General features: G+C 35.4%; 1 protein-coding gene across 1 annotated transcript in view; it reads right to left on the reverse strand.

The window, feature by feature from the left end:
* Nucleotides 1-533: 533 nt before the first annotated feature.
* LOC144975417 (tyrosine-protein phosphatase non-receptor type 18-like) overlaps nt 534-24,913 on the reverse strand; it is a 48,308-nt gene continuing 23,928 nt past the window's right edge. Inside the window, exons 12-14 of the mRNA XM_078919465.1 lie at nt 8,672-8,910; nt 7,947-7,965; nt 534-7,412 (exon numbers count right to left, since the gene is read on the reverse strand). Of these exons, the coding sequence (XP_078775591.1) occupies nt 7,345-7,412; nt 7,947-7,965; nt 8,672-8,910 (326 nt within the window). The 3' untranslated portion in view covers nt 534-7,344. The remainder of the gene's footprint in view (nt 7,413-7,946; nt 7,966-8,671; nt 8,911-24,913) is intronic.

Below are 24,913 nucleotides of genomic sequence, written 5' to 3' on the forward strand. Positions count from 1 at the left end.
TAGGAAACAGATGTAGATTCCAAGAGCACACTATCAAAGTACTTAGGTTGAGATCACCTTAAAGTCTCATCCAGACACAAGCACATGTTCCAACTAAGAGGGATATAGTCAAATGTTTACAAAATCATATATAATTAACTAAACAGTACAGTGCATAATAGAGAGATGATTTACAAGGAAAAAATATCATCTCCCAAAACTCTAAATATACATTTGACTGTTTCCCTCCCAGGAAAAAAACAAGTAATCTCATTCCAAGACAACAGCTAGGATTGAAGACACAGCAAGTGCTTTCCTGTCCACTATGGGAGGTAAGTAACCCCACCTAAAGGGCCAGGACAAAACCAAGACAAAGACAGAAAGCAAGTTGGAAAACAGATAGGCCTATAGGGGGATAGAAGACACAGTATATACCTCTCTACCCGCTATGGGAGGTCAGGAACCCAACCCAGTAATGGATATTTGATTGTATATAAACACTACATTTTTTAACGTACAAATTTAATAAATAAATCAAAGGACAAGACAATTAGTTTCCAACATACTGTAAGCCATCGGTTGGTTTATTCACCAAATAGAAAATGGTCAATCAATTTTATTATGCATAAAATTATTATCATTTTAGACAACTTTTGTTTGTTATTTCTATATCAGGGGTTTTACAGCGTTTGCGACACTATAGTAGTGAGGCTATGTGGTCTAGTGGTATGACACTCGCTTGCGGATCAGAAGGTCCTGGGTTCGAGCCTCGCTCGGCGCATAGTTGAGTCCTTGGAAAAGGCTCTTTACTGACATTCTTTAACCGTACTCAGGTGCAAAATGAGTACCTGGCCAGTAAACAGCGTCGTCCCTGTCGGAAAAAAAATTAATATCGCCTAACAGGCGTCATGTCTCGTTCTACATCTTAGCTGTTGCTGTTGGTCAGGGACCTATTTGTAAAGCGCTTTGAGCATGGTTAGTGGATATTGCGCTGTATAAAAAGCTCAAGCTGAAGTATGTCTATTAAGCGCCAGTAAAAAAAAAAAGAGGATAATAGAGTAAAAGTTATAGATCTTAAGATAAAAGCAGCAAAGAAAAATGAAAACAAAGTAGTGATGGGGTCGCTGGGTCTGTTAGATCTGGCGGAAAGAACTTTGCGAGAGACCAGCGTCCTATCCAATGGGTAGCAAGCAATTGCTATTGTCCGTTTCACACGCTATAGAAATGGCCAGGACAAATAGCCAGGACAAAACGAAGTAATCTCATTCAAGACAACGGCAGAAAACAACTCGGAAAACAGATATAGGGGGATAGAAGATACAATATGTACCCCCCTGCCCACTATGGGAGGTCAGGAAGGAAAACAGATATAGGGGATAGCAGACACAGCGTGACCTCCTGCCCACCATGGGAGGTCAAAGACCCGACCCAGTCATCTGTATTATAATAGTGGGTTATCATATATATATATATATATATATATATATATATATATATATATATATATATATATATATATATATATATATACAATGGGATATGCATTATTCAAGTCATTGGTCCTTTGTCATGAATCTGGACATGAACAATAACATCAATACATAAATAATATAAACATATAAATGTGTAAAATGTAATATCATACTAATAATATACTATTATAAAATAACAAGCGGAAAAAGAAAAGCAACACAATACGTTATTCATTCCTTGAAGACTTTTGGAAATATTGCTATTATCTGGCGGTCTCTCTATCGGTGACGGATCTCGATCATAGTGTAGGAAAAAAACATATCAGTCTCACTTCAAGTCAAAGTCGAAAAACTATGTGGGAATGTTTTATAAATTTTATGTTTTTAAGGGTTTTACGGCGCTTGCAACACAATGAGGTCATATCAGCGCCAGTAAAAAAGGAAGAAAATGGGATAGTAAAAAGTTTTAGAACTACGATTAAAGAACACAAGAAAAGGTAAGACAAAGGGGAATTGGTAAATAGGAAACAGGTGTGCATTCCAAGAGCACACTATCAAAGTACTTTGAGATCACCTAAAAGTCTCATCCAGACACAACCACAGCTCTCATCGAGAATTCCTCGAATCGTATTTCGGATGGAGGGCGAAGTGGCCGAATGGTTATGTCATTACATTGTGACCCGGAAGGTCCCGGATTCGAGCCCCGCTTCAGGCGCTTTCGTTTTGTTCCTTGAGCAAGATTATTACCCCTAATTTGCTCACTTGGACAACATGGGTGATTCCTGTTGACATCAGACATCTTGTTTGATGAGTTATCTATATTCCTTCGTGGAATGCCTTGGCGACGATATCTTATGATGTCGTGGCGGAAGGGCATAAAAAAGATATTTCGGATAGATTTTGGTTTTGTTTTTGTTATTGAAAGAAGATTAACTCTCTCCTTACCAGTTATTTTCAGAATTTTACCCGAAATGTCAAACTCACCAAACACTAAAATAGATTTTTCAAACAGAATAGTAACGAGTATATTCTATATTTTGTTCAGAAAAATTGAGCTCTGCAACACAATGTGCAGTTTTTATAACTATAACCATAACAAAATGAAATCGGAATAAGAAAAATGGTAGCTGCACCGTAATGAATGTAACGATTTTCTTCTTATGGTTGGTAAGGAGACGGTTAAATATTGTTAATGCGTTTTTTTTCTTTTTTTTTCCAGTTTGTCTTACGCGATACAAGCATCTGGATGGTATGTACACATTTCAAATCATTGCACATAAAATATATACTATAAAAACGGATTAGTTTTATAAATGCTTGTAATTATATTTATGATCAATAATGACTATAGTGTTAGAAGCTAAAATAACCATTCATTTTTTTTTTTCAATCTAAAACAAAAACATAAACAAAAAAAAAACAAGAACAAAATAAAACCAAAAGAAAACAAAACGTTTTACACACAACAACAAAAAAAACCATCAAATAAAACAAAACAAACTACAAAATAAAACTCCCAAAACATTTTACTTTTACTAGAAAAAAAAAACAACAAACAAACCCCAAAACATACAAACAAAAATATTTTTAAAAAGCACAAAATACTCTTTTAAAAAATACTAACAGTAAAACAAAGACACAATAATATATACAATGCAATATGAATGCCAACGCTTCTGCTTGAAACTCAAAGAAATAATATTATAATATGTTTTTAATTTGTTTTTGTTTTTAAGGGTTTTACGGCGCTTGCAACACATTAAGGTCATATCAGCGCCAGTAAAAAGGAAGAAAATGGGATAGTAAAAAGTTCTAGAATTACAATAAAGCATCCAAGAAAAGGGAAGACAAAGGGGAATTGGTTCAAATAAGAGACAGGTGTAGATTCCAAAAGCACTCTATCAAAGTACTTAGTTTGAGATCAGTAAAAGTCTCATCCAGACACAAGCACAGGTCCCCGCTAAGAGGAACACACTCAAATGTTTTACAAATCATATATAATATAAAGAAAGCATAATACAGTGCATAACAGAGAGATGATTTACAATGAAATAAATATCATCTCCCAAAACTAACTATACATTCGACTGTTTCCCTCTCAGCCAGGGCATCTGGCCAGGACCAGGTCAAAACCAAGTAATCTCATTCCAAGACAAAGACAGAAAGCATGTTGGAAAACAGATATAAGGGGATAGAAGACACAGTATGTACCCCCCTGCCCACTATGGGAGATCAGGAACCCCACCCAGTAATATCATAATACATAATATAACTTACAACAATCAAACGGAAAGGAAGCTTGATTTAATATAAACATTTAACCTGTACGCTGGGGCTTCCGAGATTCGCCCAAGTGCACAGCATGTGGTGGTGCCAAACAAGATATGGACCACTTGGTTCTGCACTGCCCGTCCACAGCCGTGCCAGGGGGCTATGATCGTAGCCATCGTTATGTTATAGCCTGACACTGAAATCCAAAAGGACTGGCATATTGACGTCATTATTTGGTTTTTGCACCACCTAGTGAGTTGTCGTTAGTAGAGCTCATGGAAACAAGTTATCTCATTGGTTGAACTATTGAATACAACTCACGATTTGTTTTCTTTTGTTGCAAAAGACTGGCATTTTGACGTCATTTTTTGGTCAGTATCAGGCCATAACTTTACGAAGGCCACGCTATGATACCGTCCATCAAGGAGGACAAAAATACCTGGACTGGAGTGAAACGGTTCACTTGGAGGTGTAACCATAAGAAACTACAACATTTAATTTAATCTCTCGTTTGTCCTTGGTGTTTCATTTATCATGTTTTGTTGACAAAGGGAATACCCGAAACGTCCGCATCATCTTTATTCGTTAGTTAACTCGCAGCTTCCATTACATTTGACTTTTGTTTTTGTTTTATTTTTTGTTGTTGTTTTGTTAATGCAACGTTAAAGCTATTGGAATAATATGAAGTATGCCCCGGCTTTAGTCGTGACTTATGGGTAAAAAACAAAACAAAACAACCCCCCCCCCCCCCCCAAAAAAAAAAAAAAGAAAAAAAAAAAAGAATTTGAATGTCAATGTCACTCCTGCCGTGCTCTGGAAAAACAAATATTTAGAAATTTGGCCAGAAAACTCGTCCTTCAAATATCGATCGATTTAAATGACTCTCATCTTGGCAAAAACTCTCAAACCCGGGACTTCGCCGTTTGATGTGAAAAGAAATCTAATCTAATCTATACGGTGACATTTTCATTTGTTTTAAAATGAGCTTTTATAAAGAGCAATATCCACTAAACGTGCTCAAAGCGCTTTACTAGGGATCCCTGGCCAACAACAATACTTAACATAACGCCTGTGAGGCGATATTACGATTTTCTTCTTCGGACAGAGGCAACGCTGTTAATGGCCAGGTACTCATTTTACACACGAGTACGGTGAGAGAATATGAGTAAAGAGCCTTTTCCAAGGACTCAACTATGCGCCGAGCGAGGCTCGAAACCAGGACCTTCCGATCCTAAAGCGAGTGTCATACCACAAGACCGCATAGCCAAGTTTTAATGTTATTTGTTCTCAAATCAATGTACTCGTACATTTGGCAAAATACTAAATCTTAGGTGCCTACTTTTTAAATCACAGCTTTATAAGGAGGCCGCGTGGCTCAACGGTACGGTCTTTGCTTCGTACCCAAAAGGTACCGAGTTCGACTACCCGCCTTGTTGTGTGGCCTTGAGCAAGTCACCTCGCCCTAGCTCACTTTGCGGCGCTGCCGACGCCTGGGTTATTCCAGTCTTCCCCTGGAATAGACCTTTAAGAAAAATTTCCCCTTGGCGATGAATAAAGAGAATTTTATGTTATTTATTAAAATTATTTATTTATTTATGTACGGAATGTTTTCAATTAAAAGCAGTTTTGAAAAAAAAAGATGTAAATATATGACTTTCTACATTATTGTCTTATTGAGTGGAAAGATAAATGTTTAATAGTTGACCAAATTTGTTGTTGTTTGGTAATATCTAGGATTTCTGGTGGGAGAGTGTTCCATTCCTTGATGGTTCTTGGGAAGAAACTGTTTTTATATTTGTTGGTTCTGTGTGTTGGAATTGTGAACTAACTGCTATGATAATTTCTTGTGGATTACAGTGTTGTTTTGTGAAATATTGTCGTAGAATTACTGCTGTTTTGTTGAAATGTATTGTTCTGTGTAGAAGTTGGAGGCGTTTTTCTTTCCGCCTACTCTCCAGTGTTTTCCATTGCAACAGTTTCAGGGCCTCTGTAATGCATCCTTGTTCGTACAAGTAATTAGAGACGAAGCAGAACTAGTAATCATACAGGGAGTTATTGCCCCTTGTCAGAACTTGAATAATGACATTACATGAAAATGGTGTGAGATGAACATAAATATTAAAGCGAATTACCTAAAAATCTAAATTATTTTCATCATGTTTTCGAAGAACACTTGAACAAGTATATTATATTAATAATTTAGACTGATAAAATTCCAATCTGGTAAAATAATGTAAAATCAATTTTACTTTTTGTCATTCCGTCATCTTGAAAGCGTCATCGCATTTTCAAGCCAGATTCGCATTGAAATTTCAGCCGTTGTGGAGAAAAACTAGTCATCTAAGCCTGCAATTATCTCCAAGCGGACAACAAATGAAACTATGGCAAAAAGCTAATATATATTTAAATAAAATAAATATGAGCATTAAATAGCGCGTTTCAATGGATTTACCATGCTCAATACATTTCATGATGTTTTAATTCAGTCATTAAAAGGGTTAACAATAAATCAATAACTGGAAGAGTTTGAGATTGCGCGTTGGGATCCAAAGTAGTTCGCATTCCAAAACGCAAGAGGGTTAGAAATCATAATTTATTCTACCCCTCAATCAATTCCGATTTCGTCATCTTTGAATAAAAGACATGTTCAAAAACACTTGAATAATATTTCTTTTTAAATAATCTGACTTTTAGTGAAATTTAACGATTTATAATCTGACGTCACAAACTATTATTTGTAAACATGATATCATTACGCATTACTATTGAGGGAGAGGGGTGGAATAATACATTCTTATTTATGAGGAGATATGTACATACATATTTGTGTACCACAGGTCCAGAAAACATTGGCAGGAGTTAAAATGAGAAAACTGACTTATTATGGACACATTCGGAGACACATGAACAAAACCATCCAAAAAATCAGTGCTAGAAGGAAAAGTAGCTGGCAGAAAGGCACGAGGCAAACCAAGGAAGTCCTGGATAGGAAGTGTGGAAGCAACACAACTGGCAAAACAATTATCGACTGCTCGGTATTAATGGCCCTTGAGCGTGAAAAATGGCGTTCCATGATATTCAACCTCTGTAGAGAGACGAACTCCAGTAGGTAGGTAGATGTATTTATGTCTCTACTCCTCCACTGTTTGGTTGTGTATTATATTATATTATATTATATTATATTATATTATATTATATTATAAACATTAGCGCCATACTCCAGCAAAACTCTTTGGTTTTTCGAGATAGAGATCTGAAAAATTGTTTATGAAACAGCGCCAGACAAATCAGAAAGAAGAATATAAGACATGGACAGTTTCATCCCCCTACTCACATCCACGAAAGACCTCAGAAAATTCTCATTTTAACCCCAAAACCATCACAGATTGGAACAATTTACCTCAGGAAGTTACATCTGCACACACAGTTACTGTTACAACCTGACGCAATACTGTTAAAAGAAAATTGGTCACATTTGAAGTCAAATCTTTTTCTTGGTCAAAATGAATATAAAAATAATAATAAAGAAACCCCCCCCCCATTCTCCCTCCCCATAACATATAAATAAATAAAAATATGAACAAACAGAGTTTAGTTTGAATGTGGCCGAGTAGTGGATGTCCTAAGACTGGTTCCAGTGGGGAGGCATGGGGACTGGGGCTCGAACTCTTGGTAATCTCTGGTTGAAACCTGGAATGATGAATGGAGCGATGATAGAAGATAGTATGTAAAAGTAAATGATGATGATAGTGATGATGATGATGATGATGATGATGATGATGATGATGATGATAGTAAAAGTAAATGATGATGATGATGATGATGATGATGATGATGATGATGATGATGATGTGATGATGATGATAGTAAAAGTAAATGATGATGATGATGATGATGATGATGATGATGATGATGAGAGTGATGATGATGATGATGATGATGATGATGATGATGATGATGATGATGATGATGATGATGATGTTAAAATTGATTTCAAATTTAGTCCTTGACAAATCAATAGAGTTTTATCAGAGCACCATGTCCCTGAGGTCCCGACCCGCCATTCTCTCATTGACCGTTATCTATGGGTGTGATAATGATGATGATGATGATGATGATGATGATGATGATGATGATAACAGAATGGCAAACCAATCGGACACAGGCTCTATAATAAACGACACGATCATTCCTATCTATCGATGTATGGTTTAATGTTCTTACCTGGGGGGCTGTCGGGCACCTGAAATATATAGAAATAAAATAAATCAAATAATGAAGAACAAATAAATAAAGGGGGGAAAAAACACCTTCATGTCTCTGGATCTTCCAATTCAAAGGCGAGTGCCATACCACAAGACCACATAGCCGTGGCACAAGGGGTCCTGATAGCTCAGTTGGTAGAGCACTCGCTTCATAATCAAAGGGACCAAGATCGATCCCGGGGGCAGTCGAGATTTTTTTCCCGACCCCTCCCTGTCCACCCAGCAGTAAAGGGGTAGCTTGGACTATTAGATCTGGCGGAAAGTACTTTGCGATAGACTAGCGTCCTATCCAAAGGGTAGCAAGTAATTGCTATTGTTCGCTTCACGCTATAAAAACCGGGATAAACTCCGACTCCATGGATCGAATGGCTCTGAAGGACTACTTACTTACATTGCTACACACAAACTTGTATGTCACTCGCTTTCGGATCGGAAGGTCCTGGGTTCGAGCCTTGCTCGGCGTATAGTTGAGTCCTTGGAGAAGGCTCTTTACTCACATTCTCTCACCGTACTCAGGTGTAAAATGAGTATCTGACCGTTAACAGCGTTGTCTTTGTCGGAAAAAAAATTGTAATCTCGTCCTACATGCTGTGTCAGGGATCCCTTGTAAAGCGTTTTGAGCACGTTTAGTGGATATTGCCCTATATATGAAAGCTCAACTTTAACTTTAACATAACTACGAACCTGTACAAGTCTGGATCCAGAAGGGTCTACAAGAGACGCGGACTTCCTGCTGGCAACTCCTGTAGTAGTAGTAGTAGTAGTAGTAGTAGTAGTAGTAGTAGTAGTAGTAGATGCTTGTCCTGACACTAACAGAGACAGAGGGGTGGTGTCCGGCAAAGACTGGGATTTTGTGACGGCGGCCCGGGGAAACGACGTGTCTGAACGAATCAGATTGACAACTTCCTTCTTGCCTGGTTTGGCTGAAAGGGGGGGGGGGGGATGAAATAAATAAAACGGAGGGTAAGATTTGAGGTCAAAGGTAATGAAATACTGGAACAAAACTGCTGTTAGTTATAGATTGTATGCGCTTGGCTAGCTAAGAAGCTCAAAACATTGCCATCCGGAAGTATAACGGACCAACACACAAAACCGTGTGTATCCATGAACGTTTATAGTCAGGTTAATACAGTTTTTTAAAGTGAGTATTACTCATAAACGCGGATGGCAAAAAATAATAACAAAGACCTGAGTGACGTCAACTAAGAACTATCTATAGATAGAACGAATTTTTTGACGTCACTCAGATCTTTGCTATTGTTTTTAGCCAGCCTCTTTTGGGGGAGTAGTTCTCACTAAATTGTACTAATCAGACTATAGATAGAACGAAGTTGACGTCACTCAGGTTTTTGTTATTGCTTTTTGCCACCCAGGTTTATGAAATATTCTCACTAAAATGTATCAACCAGACTATAAATGTTTAAGGTTACGCATAGTTTTGTGTGTTGGTCCGTTATATTTCCGGATGGCAATGTTGTGAGCTTCTTAACCAAGCGCATACAATCTATAGCTTGAACGACAGTGACGTCACTCAGATCTTTGTTATTGTTTTTAGCCAGCCATTTTTTTGGAGTAGTTCTCACTAAATTGTACTAATCAGACTCTAGATAGAACAAACTTGACGTCACTCAGGTCTTTGTTATTTTTTTTTTTTGCCACCCACATTTGTGAGTAATTCTCACTAAACTGTATTACTCAGACTATAAATATAAAAGTTCATAGTTATATATAGTTTTATGTGTTGGTCCGTTATACTCCGGATGGCAATGCCGTGAGTTTCTTAGCCAAGCGCATACTATCTATAAAAGTTTTGAGATTACACATAGTTTTGTGTGTTCATACGTTTTATCCGGCTGGCGAATGTTATGATTTTTGCTACTAAACGCATAGCATCAATAAAATTAATTGTCATAAATATTGTAAAAGGCGCTCACAGATATTATATATCATGCCCTGCGCTATATGCTTAGTGATGCTACTGGCTTGGTACTTCTTGTAAAGTGCTTTGAGCACATGTAGTGGATATTGCACTACATATTATATGAAAGCAAGTTTGCTTGTTTCTTGTTTTGTTTTTATTTTGATTTATGTAGTAGACTCAACGGAATCATGTCTCGTTCTAAATGTAAAGTGATGCTGTTGGATTGGTACATCCTGTAAAGTGCTTTGAGCACATTTAGTGGATATCACACTACATATATATCAAGGTTTGTTATTTATATTATTGTAGAATATTCGAAATAGTCTCGCCCTAAATGTAAAGTGCTACTGTTGTCTTGGTACCCCTTATAAAGTACTTTGAGCACATTTAGTGGTTGCTGCACTACTTATATTATATAAAATTTGTTGGTAATTATTTTCATTATTGTAGTGGATTCGAAATAGTCTCGTCTTAAATGTAAAGTGATACTGTTGGCTTGATACCTTTTGTAAAGTACTTTGAGCACATTTAAGTTATCACATCAAATTTGTTTGTTTTTATTTTTATTAAATGTAGTAGACTCAAAGGCATCATTTCTCGTCATAAATTGTAAAGTGATGCTATTAGCCTGGCAGTTCTTGTAAAGCGCTTTGAGCATGTTTAGTCGGTTTCGCACTAGTGTGTAAAAAACTCACGCTTTTTTCTTTTGTTTATCTTGATTAAAATAAACTGAACTGTAATAAATATAATAACAGTTTTTAAAAAATTGTATTGACTACCATTTAAAATTATTATTATTATTATTATTATTATTATTATTATTATTATTATTATTATTATATATTATTATTACATTATTATTATTATTACTATTATTATTATTATTATTATTATTATTATTATTATTATTATTATTATTATTATTATTATTATTATTATTATTATTATTATTATTATTATTTTGCGTTTGGCTGAGGATGGGTTTTGTGGTTGAAACATTCCTTGTAAAGTATTTAAGTCATTTTGAAATTGTTTTAAAATTCATTATCTTTCCAGTTTTTGTTTTTTGTTTTGTTTTTTTCCCCCCCGATCTACAGCTATGAGATTGTATGATGAACGTAGAAATCACTCTAATGATAATATGGTCCGTACACAAAGAATTAAAATTTGTAACATATCAGAATATACACTATGAACATTAACTCACTCAATTCTGGTGAGTTTTTGCTACTTTTCAAAATTGGAAAAAAATGTATTTAAAATGAGCATGTACATTGTAGATAGTTTTATTCAAATTATCATTAATTAACATGTAAAAAACTAAAAACGTTAGCTTTGATATTAGGCCTATAATTTGTCTCATAAAAATGTAATAAATAGGCATGGGGTAAATTTAACCCGGGGTAAACTACGGATATAGTCGGTGTTAGGGTTGAGTGAGTTAACATTACATTGCGCATCTCCACATATTTACCATGCTCAATGCGCTTCACTATGTTTCATTCCATAATTCTTTAACTCACTCAACCCTAACACCGACTATATCCGTAAGTATACCCGGGGGTTAATGTTACCCCTATGTGAATTTATTACAATTTTTCTGAGACAAATCATAGGCATTGTATCAAAGCTATTTTTTAAAAGTTTTTACATGTTAATGGTAGTTGAATAAAACTATCTATATATATATATGGTCATTTTAATATCTTTTTTTTCCAGTTTTGAAAAGTAGCAAAACTCTCTAGGATCGAGTGAGTTAAAATGAATTGAATTAACATGGTGAAGTTGTGAGTTAGTGAAGTGGATAAGTAGTTGTAGTCTGTAGTTTGTTTTCATGAATTTGACGGCGCTAGCACCACTACTTGTAGGTCATTCTAGCCCCAGTAGAAAAGAAAGATGAATGGGAGAAAATTATAGATTTTAAAGAAGTTAAAAGCAACGCAGAAAAAGTCAGACAAAGGGGACATTCAAAGCGGTTATGTGGTCCAGTGGTGTGACTCCCGCCTTCGGATCGGAAGGTCCTGAGTTCGAGCCTCGCTCTGAGCGGCGCTTAATTGAGTCCTTGGAAAAGGCTCTTAACTCACATTCTCCCACCGTACTCATGTGGAAAATGAGTACCATTTATATTTTCCACTCCTGGATTGGTGGATAGCTCAGTTCACAGCGCTCTCAATCACGAGCGAAATCCTAACCAAATGATTCTCGGAATCAACTAAATAATTTTTAAAAATTTAAATATAAAAATAAATAGAATTCTCTTTATTCATCACGTAGGGAAAAATTTGTCTTTAGGGTCTATTCCAAGAGAAGACTGGAATAATCTAGGAAATAAATTCAGTCAACCAACCCAAGCGTACCGTATTGCAGAACGTGTTCGAATTCGACGTGTAAGAATCCATCGGTTGTGGAACCAATAAGAAAATAGTTTACGGAGAAACAGACAGCACAGCTAAGTACCGGATGCTAACGAAAATAAAGAGAAATAATTTAAGTTTTATTTACCGCAAACCAGAACTCGAAAAATGACGTAGCAGATTTTTAAAGATTTTTTTAAAATGCACACATCTGTTAATGGATTTCAACGTGTCCACCATTTTGTGTGATCAGGACTTTGATGCGTGCGTCCCTTAAGTTCTCTCCAAGCGTTTTTGAGCATTTCTTTGCCGACTGGTTCAACTGCCGTCAACAAATAAAAACTTGAATGATTTCTTTATGAACTCTAAAACAAATTTCCCAATGATATCTTCATTAGTTTTAGAAGAAATACGATTTGTTATTGGCATGGTTCCAAATTTCTGGAAGACCTTGTACATCCATTGTCCTCAATAAAAATCAAACACGTTTGACCCAATTGTTCATATCTTTATAAATTATAGATTACGAATTTTTCACTTAATAACAAAAAATGAAGTGAGTAGAAACGTGAAAGAGGTTGATAGAGAATAAAAACTTTGCGGCGATAATGTTTGTTAGTTTTTAAGGGTTTTACGGCGCTTGCAACACATTTAGGTTATATCAGCGCCAGTAAAAAGGAAGAAAATGGGATAGTAAAAAGTTCTAGAATTACAATTAAAGCAGCCAAGAGAAAGGAAGACAAAGGGGAACTGGGAAAAAATAGGGATCAGATGTAGATTCCAAGAGCATACCACCAATGTACTTAGTTTGAGATCACCTATGTCTCATCCGGACACAAGCACAAAATCCAACAAAGAGGAATACACTCAAATGCTTCCATTATACATTAAAAATAACAAATATAATAATACATAACAGAGAGATGATTTACAAGGAAAAAAATATCATCTCCCAAAACAATAACTATGCATTTGACTGTTTCCCCCTCAGCCAGGACTCCGACGAGGGCCCGGAAAAAACCAAGTAATCTCATTCCAAGACAAAGACAGAAAGCTTGTTGGATAAGATATAAGGGGATAGAAGACACAGTATGTACCTCCCTGCCCGCTTTGGGAGGTCAGGATCCCCACCCAGTGCGGCGATAAGGATTCAAACCCAAAACCTTACTGTTATTGTTATGACACTTCTCTATCATCTTCTGGCACTTTCCTACTCACTTCAAGTTCTTGTCATGTATCAACATACGACCAGATACATTCACTTTTCTGAACTTTCCCTTATACCAGAGAGTAGAAAACGTTAACACTCGTATGTATTTCCGAATGATCATACACGATAGCCTGTACTTTATATCTTTTTAAAAAAAATGATTATACGACTCATTTTTAGCATCTGAGCCACAACACAACCCCCCCCCCCCCCCCTTTTTTTTTTGGGAATATAACACCATCATGAATTGATGGGACGCGTATAGTAAGTAGATCCGCGAGTTATTTCTCACTCATAACAGAAGTGTTATGTAGCAAATTAGGTAGAGGTCACTAGTGTAAGATATAACACGGTAGGGGCTGCCTGAAGCCTTTGATCGTGAAAAGTATAACGAAAGAGTGAAAATGGAGAGGCTTCGAATGGGAACAGTACAGACAATAATGGACGTTTCGCGTATAAACCCTTCGTCAGCCCAACAATACAGAAATTAACATGGAAAACAAATAAAATAAAATAAAATGCAAAATAACTTGTATCGTCTGTACTCAATGGTGGTTGTATGACTCCAACCGTATTTGAGTACAGACGAAACAAGTTATTTTGCATTTTATTTTATTTCACGTTAATTTGTGTATTGTTGTGCTGACGAAGGGTGTGTACCCTAAAAGTCCATTGTCTGTATTGTTCCAATACGAAGCCTCTCCATTTTCACTCTTTGGTAAGTGTAAGATAAATTCAGATCTGAGAAAGTTTGGTATGAAACAGTGCCAGACAAAGCAAGAAAGAAAAACAAAAGAAAAAACCATCCCCCCCCCCCCAAAAAAAAAAAAAAAAATATAAAATTTTTTTTTTAAAAACCAGCCTGCCAGAAAACAACCCATCCCAAATGCCTAAAGGCATGCTGATTTTTTAGGGGTATGTTGTTTTTCATTTTCTTGTATTTTTCTTTCTGATTTATCTGGCACTGTAGTTCCATACACACATTTTCAAGTGTAAACGTAGCAAATTTGAAAAAGGAAAAATATCTAAAGGAAAGCAATAAATACAATGTGAAATTGAACGTAAGCTTCAATTTAATATAGGAAAACAGATATATAAGCTTACTTTCAAGTTCACCTTCTTATTTATTTCTTCGAGCTTCTCGCAGCAACATGTGCACTAAAGGAAAGCAAAATGTTAACAATCCCCATCATGCAACTTGAAGTAGATCAAGCACAGGATTATTCCATATATTCAATTAATCATCATTTCGAACGAAGATAGATACTGCAGACGTTTCGGGTTTCCCCTTTATCAACAAAACAAGATGAATGAAACACTACAGACGAACGAGTGAGATAATTATACTATCACATTTACTCAGTGTCTCAAGTGTTTCAACATCCTGTTTTGTTGATGAAGGGGAAACCTGAAACGTCCTCAGTATCCGTCTTCGTCTAATAAATTGAAGCTTACAATTCAATACTTATCGTTTATTTTTTTTTCCTTCGAGCTTCAAGCAGCAACATTTTCATCATTTCGAACACAGATTAACGTTAAAGCGTTAATAGTTAGTTATTAAAAGAAAGCAGAAAAGCGTCAACTCACTCAATCCTAGAAATTTTTACGACATATTTAAAATCGGAAAAAAAGTATTAAAAATGAGCATGTACAAAGATGGTTTTATTCAACTACCAATAACATGTAAACATTAAAACATTAACTTTGATACTACGCCTATAATTTGTCTCAGAAAAATTTAATAAATAGGCATGGGGCAAATAAAAGTAACCCGGGTAAACTACGGATATAGTCGGTGTTAGGGTTGAGTGAGTTAACAAAGCTTGTTAATCTGTATGTTATACAAAAGAGTGAAGACGGGGGGACAACGTTTTAGTACACTGGAATTTTAATCAGAAGTTTAAGATGTCGATCAACAGGATAAAATATATAGAAAGAGTTCCTATTTCCTACACGATTCAATGAGAATTTTAAAAGATTTACAACATAATATGTTATATTGAATCAATAACACACGATAACAATAAGTAGACCTCCGTATAACATAGGAAATTGTATCAGATCAGATCATACGGTAAAATTCCTTATAATTCAGTTGAAAAAAAATATAAATTAAAAAAAAAAAAAAAATAATAATAATAATACATAATAATAATAATAATAATAATAATAATACATAATAATAATAATCATCATCATCATCATAATCATAATAATAATAACAATAATAATAATAATAATAATAATAATAATAATAATAATAATAATAATAATAATAATAATAATAATAATAATAATAATAAATAATTCAACTGCTGTACTAAATGTAAAAAAAAAAATGGAACCAGTTCTTGAACACACAAAAAAAAAAAAAAAAAAAAAAACACCAACAAAAAAAGAAAAATATATGAGAAAATTTTTTGCTAGAATGTGTTAAAACTTTAGAAAAAAAATGACTGGATTGGCAGTTATTTGAAAGAAAATGTCTCGACAAAACATGCCAATGCCAAAAACAATAAAAAAAAAAAAATGGAATATATGACGTTTTGATTTAAAATCAATATAACCCGAACTTTTCCAATCAGAATTCTTCACTCCTAATGCCCATAATCATATATTTCTACCATACCTAAAAAACCCAAAACATTTTCAATTTTTGGCCAGAAAACTTGTCCTTCAAATATCGATCGATTAAAATGTCCAAAATCTTGTCAAAAACGTTCAAACCGAGGATTCAGCGAAGTCTCAGGTTTGAGAGTTCTTGCCAAGACCAGGCTTATTTTATTCGATTGATATCTGAAGGACTAGTTTTCTAGCCAAAATTGTAAATACATGTTTGGTTTTTTTTTTTCAAGAGTAAAGCAGATAATTTGTATTTATGTTTATTATTTCATGCTTTCATCCAGAACTATGGTTGAAAAATAACCATCATTAAAATTGTACACAAAAAGAAAAGAAAAACAAAAAACGTGGTATTTATATATTGGATATTTGTAAACTTATCATAAGAAATGAAGTGAGTAGAGAAGTCCCAGAATACAATAGATACAGTCAAAAGTCAGGGGTCACTTTCCCTAAAGGGGTGGCTTTGCATCTAGAGAGTTGGATTATACCTCTTTCTTTTGATGATTGTTTTTGTTTCTAAGGGTTTTACGGCGCTTGCAACACATTAAGGTCATATCAGCGCCAGTAAAAAGAAAGAAAATGGGATAGTAAAAAGTGCTAGAATTACAATAAAGCATCCAAGAAAAGGGAAGACAAAGGGGAATTGGTTAAATAAGAAACAGGTGTCGATTCCAAGAGCACACTATCAAAGTACTTAGTTTGAGATCACTGAAAGTCTCATCCAGACACAAGCACAGGTCCCCGCTGAGAAGAACACACTCAAATGTTTTACAAATCATATATAATATAAAGAAAGCATAATACAGTGCATAACAGAGAGATGATTTACAATGAAAAAAAGTATCATCTCCCAAAACTAACCATACATTCGACTGTTTCCCTCTCAGCCAGGGCATCTGACCAGGCCCAGGACAAAACCAAGTAATCTCATTCCAAGACAAAGACAGAAAGCATGTTGGAAAACAGATATAGGGGGATAGAGGACACAGTATGTACTCCCCTGCCCACTATGGAAGGTCAGGAACCCCACCCAGCCTCCACTTTCTTTTGATGAAAAAAGTCCTAAAGAAAATAACTACAACAATCCTGAGAAAGCTCCAAATGTTCCAAATCGTTTCAGGCAAAGTCACCCCAGTTGACGGTTATAAAAACATCGCGGCGATGGGGGTTCGAACCCACGACCTTTCTGTTACGACAACTCCGCCTGGCCGGGGAGAGGGACTTGGAGTGGTGGATAGCTCCCAACTGTAGCGCTACCCTCTTCCCGCCCGGCCAGGCGGAGTTGTCGTAACAATAGGGTCGTGGGTTCGAGCCCAAATTGCCGCGAAGTTATTAATCTCTATTATCTTCTGTCACTTTTCGACTCACTTCATTTCTTGTTCTTCTCAACATAAGTGCCTGCTCCACTTACTTTACTTTTCTGAATTAACTTATCATAAAATAGTGATCCATCGGCCACTTTTGATTTGTGGGGACTTTTCTGTGATTATCAATATGGCAGGTAACGAATAGTAAACACATTATTGTATGAGACATGTTTACAAAAAAAAAAAAGAAAAAAAAAGATGTAATCACACATGTGCAAATTGGGTGTCAAAAACTGGTGTAATGATATTGTTTGTTCTTAAGGGTTTTACGCACGGCGCTTGCAACACATTTATATATCTAATAATATCAGTGCCAGTCGAAACGGGGGGAAAAAAGATGGGATAGTCAAAAATTCTAAATTCTAAAATTACAATTAAAGCACCCGAGAAAAAGTAAGACAAATGAGAATGGTTCAAACATGGAACAGATGTAGATTCCAAGAGCACACGGACAGTGTACTTCGTTTGAAAGTCTCTTCCAGACACTACACAGTGGGAATGGTTCAAACATGGAACAGATGTAGATTCCAAGAGCACACGGACAGTGTACTTCGTTTGAAAGTCTCTTCCAGACACTACACAGTGGGAATGGTTCAAACATGGAACAGATGTAGATTCCAAGAGCACACGGACAGTGTACTTCGTTTGAAAGTCTCTTCCAGACACTACACAGTGGGAATGGTTCAAACATGGAACAGATGTAGATTCCAAGAGCACACGGACAGTGTACTTCGTTTGAAAGTCTCTTCCAGACACTACACAGTGGGAATGGTTCAAACATGGAACAGATGTAGATTCCAAGAGCACACGGACAGTGTACTTCGTTTGAAAGTCTCTTCCAGACACTACACAGTGGGAATGGTTCAAACATGGAACAGATGTAGATTCCAAGAGCACACGGACAGTGTACTTCGTTTGAAAGTCTCTTCCAGACACTACACAGTGGGAATGGTTCAAACATGGAACAGATGTAGATTCCAAGAGCACACGGACAGTGTACTTCGTTTGAAAGTCTCTTCCAGACACTACACAGTGGGAATGGTTCAAACATGGAACAGATGTAGATTCCAAGAGCACACGGACAGTGTACTTCGTTTGAAAGTCTCTTCCAGACACTACACAGGATCCCACTAAGCGGAACACACTATATATAATGTTTGCAAATCATTGTATATTCAAACCAACTCATATAGATAGAATGCGCTTGGCCAAGGAGTTCACAACATTGCCATCCGGAAGTATAACGGACCAACACACAAACTCTGTGTAACCATGAACTTTTATAGTCTGGTTAATACAGTTTAGTGAGAACAACTCACAAACGCGGATGGCAAAAACAATAACAAAGGCCTGAGTTACGCCATCTGCATACTATCTATAGATAGTATGCGCTTGGCTAAGAAACTCACAACATTGCCATCGGGAAGTATAATGGACCAACACACACAATATGTGTAACCTTGAACGGAATAGTCTGGTTAATACACTTTAGTGAGAATTACTCATAAACACGGATGGCAAAAAAATAATAACAAAGACCTGAGTGACGTCAACTTCATACTATTTATAAGAGCACATAATAGAGAGATGATTTACGAGGAAAAAAATGTCATCTCCCAAAACTAATAGATAGTACGAAGATGACGTCACTCAGGTCTTTGTTATTGTTTTTTGCCATCCGTTTATGAGTAATGTACACTGAACTGTATTAACCTGACTATAAACGTTCATGGATGTGTGTTGGTCCGTTATACTTCCGGATGGCAATGTTGTGAGCTTCTCAGCCAAGCGCATACTATCTCTACAAGACATTTGACTGTTTCCCTCCCAGCAAAGGCCAGGACTAATACAAGTAACCCCATTTCCAAGACAAAGACAGAAAGCAAATCGAAAAACAGAGATAGGGGTATAGAAGACACAGCAAGTGACCTCCTGCCCACTGTGGGAAGTCAAAAGACCCCATCCAGGAACTTCTTCCCTACCCCCCCCCCTCCTTTCTCTCTCTCTCTCTCTCTCTCTCTCTCTCTCCCCCACCTTCCCTCTCTCTCCAAGCCAGGCAGTGAGTGCCGTACCAGTTGGATTTGCCTACCAGAAACCCTGATAATTGAATTCTTCGTTTCTATCTGTAACTTGTCCAATCCTTTTAGTATCCACAATCCCCTCCCCACTCTCTCTCTCTCTCTCTCTCTCTCTCTCTCTCTCTCTCTCTCTCTCTCTCTCTCTCTCTCTCTCTCTCTCTCTCTCTCTCTCTCTCTCTAAGCCAAGCAGCGAGTGCCGTCCCAGATTTGTTTGCCTATCAGATATTTTAATTTTCTGTTTCTATCTGCCATTTCTCCATTGTGTTTATTCCTCCTCCTCCTCCACCTCATTATCGTCATCATCATCAATAATATTAGTGCCCACTCAACATTTTTTCTAAATAAAATCATAGAACTGAAGGAGAATGCCAAACATAATGTTAATTTGCAAAATGTGTGTCTCTTATATATATATATATATATATATATATATATATATATATATATATATATATATATATATATATATATATATATATATATATATATTATACCAACAAAAAACTCCATATCAAGAACTAAAGATAACTGGGTTTTTTTTTTTAGAATTAGTCAAAGAATACAAAATAATAAATACATTACATTAAAACAATGTTATTTTTTTTAAAATTCCAAATATATATAGTTTTTAAAACATCCATTAAAAAAAGACAAAATAATCATAAGACAACAACGATGGATACTATGTTTGTTCTTTCCTTTTGTTCGATGTCGTGGTTCAAACTCAAACTTTTACAAACAAAAAATTTTGATTTTATATAGCGCAATACCACTAAACGTGCTCAAAGCACTTTTCTTTACAAGGGGTCCCTGACCAACAGCAACACGTAGCATGAAGAACGAGACATGAAGCCTGTTAGCCGATATTACATTTTTTCCCCGACAGATAATGCTGTTAACGGCCAGGTACTCATTTCACACCTGAGTACGGTGAGAGAATGTGAGGACTCAACTATGCGCCGAGCAAATGAGGCTCGAACCCAAGACCTTCCGATCTGAAAGTGAGTGTCATACAAGACGACCACGCACATAGCCGCACACATACATACCGCAAACATACTGATTGTCTACATACAGTGCAGTGCCCATTCCTCTTCCTATCATTCCTCAGTTTCATTGACTCCTCGTACTAAATCTTAATATCTAAAATTTCTAAATTTTCCCTATTTTCTTTGTATAAATTTCACATATTCCTCATGTTAAAATATTTTGCCCAGCAAGGACGAGGAAGGAATACGCGGTGTGTTGTATCTTACTGCATTATTTTTTAAAGAGAACAAATACATTCATTTTTTCCTATTTTAAAGGTGGGAAAAATCGCTGTGACCCTGACTGAATTGTATAAGCAACAAAACGATTCCAAAGCTTGGAACCGTCATAACATGAAAACAAACAAAAACTCAAAAAAAAAACCAAAAGATTCATTTTTTAAAATTAAGCTGTGTAAAAGTTATTCAAAATTGATCCACAGTTATATAGTTTGAGCAAACGATTTAAAAAATTGTTAATGTAAAAAAACTTTTTTTCAAAGGAATGAAGGAATGAGCAAAGAAAAAAAAGGTTTTATCATCACTCACAAAACTAACTTTCATAAAATGAGAAAAAAATATCGAAATGGCAATTCGGACTCGAGTCTGAATAATCTCCCATGGCTATTCGGACTCAAAGTCCAATATGCCTGTACAAAGACGGGGGTGGGTGGGGGTGGGGGCAGTACGGGCAGCGGACAGAGCGTGGAACAGATAAAAGAAGAGTTCAGAAGAAATTCTGTTTTACCCTTTTATCACACTTGACTCTTCTCATATCCATAATTCGGACTGTAGGATTTGTACCTGTCTAACACTATCACAATATGTGTCACTGCATGACATAATCAGTCGGAAGGGGAACATTTTGGGTTTGCATTTTCTGAAAGAATATGCTCCTCAGAGCATTTTAATCTTTATTTGAAGTGAATCGGGTGATTCTTCATGAAGTTATGGTCAGATGTATGGGAAAGGTATCCAGCAACTTTTCTCAAATTTCATACTTTTTCAACTTGACTAGCTGTAAAAAAAAAAAATATTTTGAAGGTAAATTAAGCTTTGATATTTCCCGAAGATGTACAAAAAGGGTTGCTTTAATCATTTATGACAATAACTCATTTTTTTTGGATAAAAATTGACATTCTAATCCTAACTAAACTTTGTAATATCTCAGTTCAAACCTTTTCACCATTCGACTGATTAGGTCATTCGTTGTAACACATCTTTTTCGTCCTGATGATATGTGGACATCGTGTCGTGTTGTTAGAAAAGCTTTCCCTTTAGATCACAGTTACTTTGACTTTCGTGCTTTATAATTTCTAACTGGACTTTCATATTGATCCCTGATTTTGTCCTTCTCGTCAAATTAGTCAAATACAGTTGGTTTAGACTACTTTCGTTACTATACCAACACTGTTATTTTCATTTGCATCAGTTTTATGTAATTATCAATAATTAAAATATTAAAAAAAAAAAACAAACAAACAAACAAAAACAAACAAAAGCGATATTGCCATGGGAGACTATTATTCAGACCGAGTTTGAATATGAATAATCTGTTGCTTGCAAATGCGCATTGGAATTTGAGTCCGAAGAGCATAGCCAGAGCAGACTATTCAGACTCGAGTCGAATAGCTGCATACATAGAAAAAGAAATTTATATGAAATACAGTGTAAATTTAGCATTTGTCTCGACCGAGATAAATCTCCACCATTGCCCCCTGGTCTCTGACAATCAGGAATGGTAAAATGCGTATTTGGTGTAGAATATAATAATGATTCAGATCATGTCGAGTAACAACCCCCCCCCCCCCCCCTCCATCCCCCAATACACACATACACAAAAAAAAAATCCCAAACCAAACAACAACAAAAAAAACTGAATAATTAAAAGAAATGTGCGTGATATCCAACAATTATTTAGCAAAATCAACCATAAAAATCTGGTACAAATAGAAATAGAACACTAGCCTTGTGAGGTATTATTTAATATTCAACTAGCTGTGAACGTTTTCAATTGAATTCAAATATATAAAGACTGTGTTAAACAACGATTAAAAGAAATGTGTTTTTCCTAGATACTTATTGAAAATATAAAAATACGAAAACACACACATACACACAAACACAGACACAATTTACCATCCCCTTACCACCTATAAGAAAATTCGTCACATTCATTATCATGTAACTAACAATTTTCTCACTCTGATTCTGATATCTTCTGTACAACACAAAATTTGAAAAAATATTTTCGTTAGAGTTATGAGAAATCAATGCTGAATTATAGAGCTTTTTTTGTTAAAGAAAATTACGTACATAATACCATGAACTTATTCCTTTTGAGTTACAGTTTGAAAAATCAATTTTTATGTTGGATGGGAATGGATGTATCGGGGAAAAATCCGGAAAATGGTTGGTGAGGAGAGAGTTAAAACAAAATAATTTATCCAAATCCTTCAGTAATTCTGTTTTAACGTAAACAAGCTGAGTACAAAGAAATAAAAAGGATAAAAGACAAAAATATTTTTTAAATATTTAAAAAACTAAAAATAGACCAGGATTCAAACTTAAAATCCTTGTTGTAACGCAAAAAGCAAATTGAACATGTTACCAACTACACTAGTTAACATAATGACCAACCACTAAACATATGAAAACAAATTTGTTGTTTTTTTAATGTTTAAATGCATTATTAAATCCTGACATTTTATCTAAAAGTCTTTAAAAAAAAAAAAACAACAACAAAAAAAACAAAACAAAAACAAACAAAACAAATCAAATTCAAAAAAGAAAAAGAAAAAAAACACCAGTTTTTATCAACCCCTTATTGGGTGTTAATCGAAAATTCAAAGACATTTAAATTACAATGGCAATTGATAAATTATATATATATATATATATATATATATATATATATATATATATATATATATATATATATATATATATATTTATATATATATATGTATTTATATATGTACACATATACATTTATTGTTTTTTTTTTAACATCAATCAACAGGATTACAATGGCAAATTGACGGATTAGATCATAATAATAATATGGTAAAATAAGTGATAAAATTCTGAATACAGACAATATTATACCATTTCCATGTAAGTAAAGAATACAGGGTGTCCTACGAGATTACATTATATCAATGGATAAATAAAATAATATTGTGATAATTGCACGGTTAATAATTAATTATATCAATTACGTGAATACAATGAATGAAATGGTCAACCCTCCCTTGACAACCCTCCCCCGTAACCAATAGTGGCCGATCATCAGCAAAAGCTCAAAACTTCCTAACCTGATTCATTCTAACGAAAAGGGGGGAAAATTGAAAGGCTTCTTTTCGGATGAGAATAGAACCGATGATGAATGTTTCGGGGCATAAACCCTTCATCAGCAAAACTTCAAAACTTCCTAACCCCCCGATTCATTCTAACGAAAAGATGAAAATGGAAACGGCTTCGGGTGTGAATAGTACGGATAATGAATGTTTCGGGGCATAAACCCTTTGTCAGCAAAACAAAGGGGTGTTTTGCTGACGAAGAAAGGTTTGTACCCCAAAACGTCCATTGTCTGTATGTAATGTTCCCATCTGAAGCCTTTCCATTTTCGCCTCTTTGTTAGTATTTTCAGGAAAACCCAGGCTTCAGGCAGTACCCAACACTCTCTACTCTACCCGATCCGATTCACTACTTTGAGGAATCATAGAGGTGGAAATGAGGAATTTGACATCAAAATGAGGAACTATTTTACCATACATCAGACCAACCTATTACCAAAAAATTGTCGAATAACGAAATTTTGGCACCAATTTCAAATAACTTACTGAGCATCTCTAACCCCGTTGAAAATAAAATGAGGAACCATCTCGACTCCACCCGGGATCGATCACGGCCCCATTGCGTGTGAAGCGAGTGCTCTACCAACTGAGCTATCGGGGTCCCTGTTTTAAGTCAGTTCTTGAAAATTTATACAAGATTTTTTCTTCAAATTTTGTGATTTATGAAACAAATCTGAATAAGTTGTTGTTTGTTTTGTTTTGTTTTTAAGGGTTTTACGGAGCTTGCAACACATTTAGGTCATATCAGCGCCAGTAAAAAGGAAGAAAATGGGATAGTAAAAAGTTCTAGAATTACAATTAAAGCACCCAAAAAAAGGTAAGACAAAGGGGAACTGGGAACAAATAGGGATCAGATGTAAATTCCAAGAGCATACCACCAATGTACTTAGTTTGAGATCACCTATACGTCTCATCCGGACACAAGCACAAAATCCAACAAAAAGGAATACACTCAAATGCTTACATTATACACTGAATAAGAAT

The sequence above is a fragment of the Berghia stephanieae genome, chromosome 6 (assembly GCF_034508935.2).
Source record: "Berghia stephanieae isolate SIO BIC M18660-M18661 chromosome 6, UCSD_Bste_1.3, whole genome shotgun sequence".
In the NCBI taxonomy this organism is placed as follows: Eukaryota; Metazoa; Mollusca; class Gastropoda; order Nudibranchia; family Aeolidiidae; genus Berghia; species Berghia stephanieae.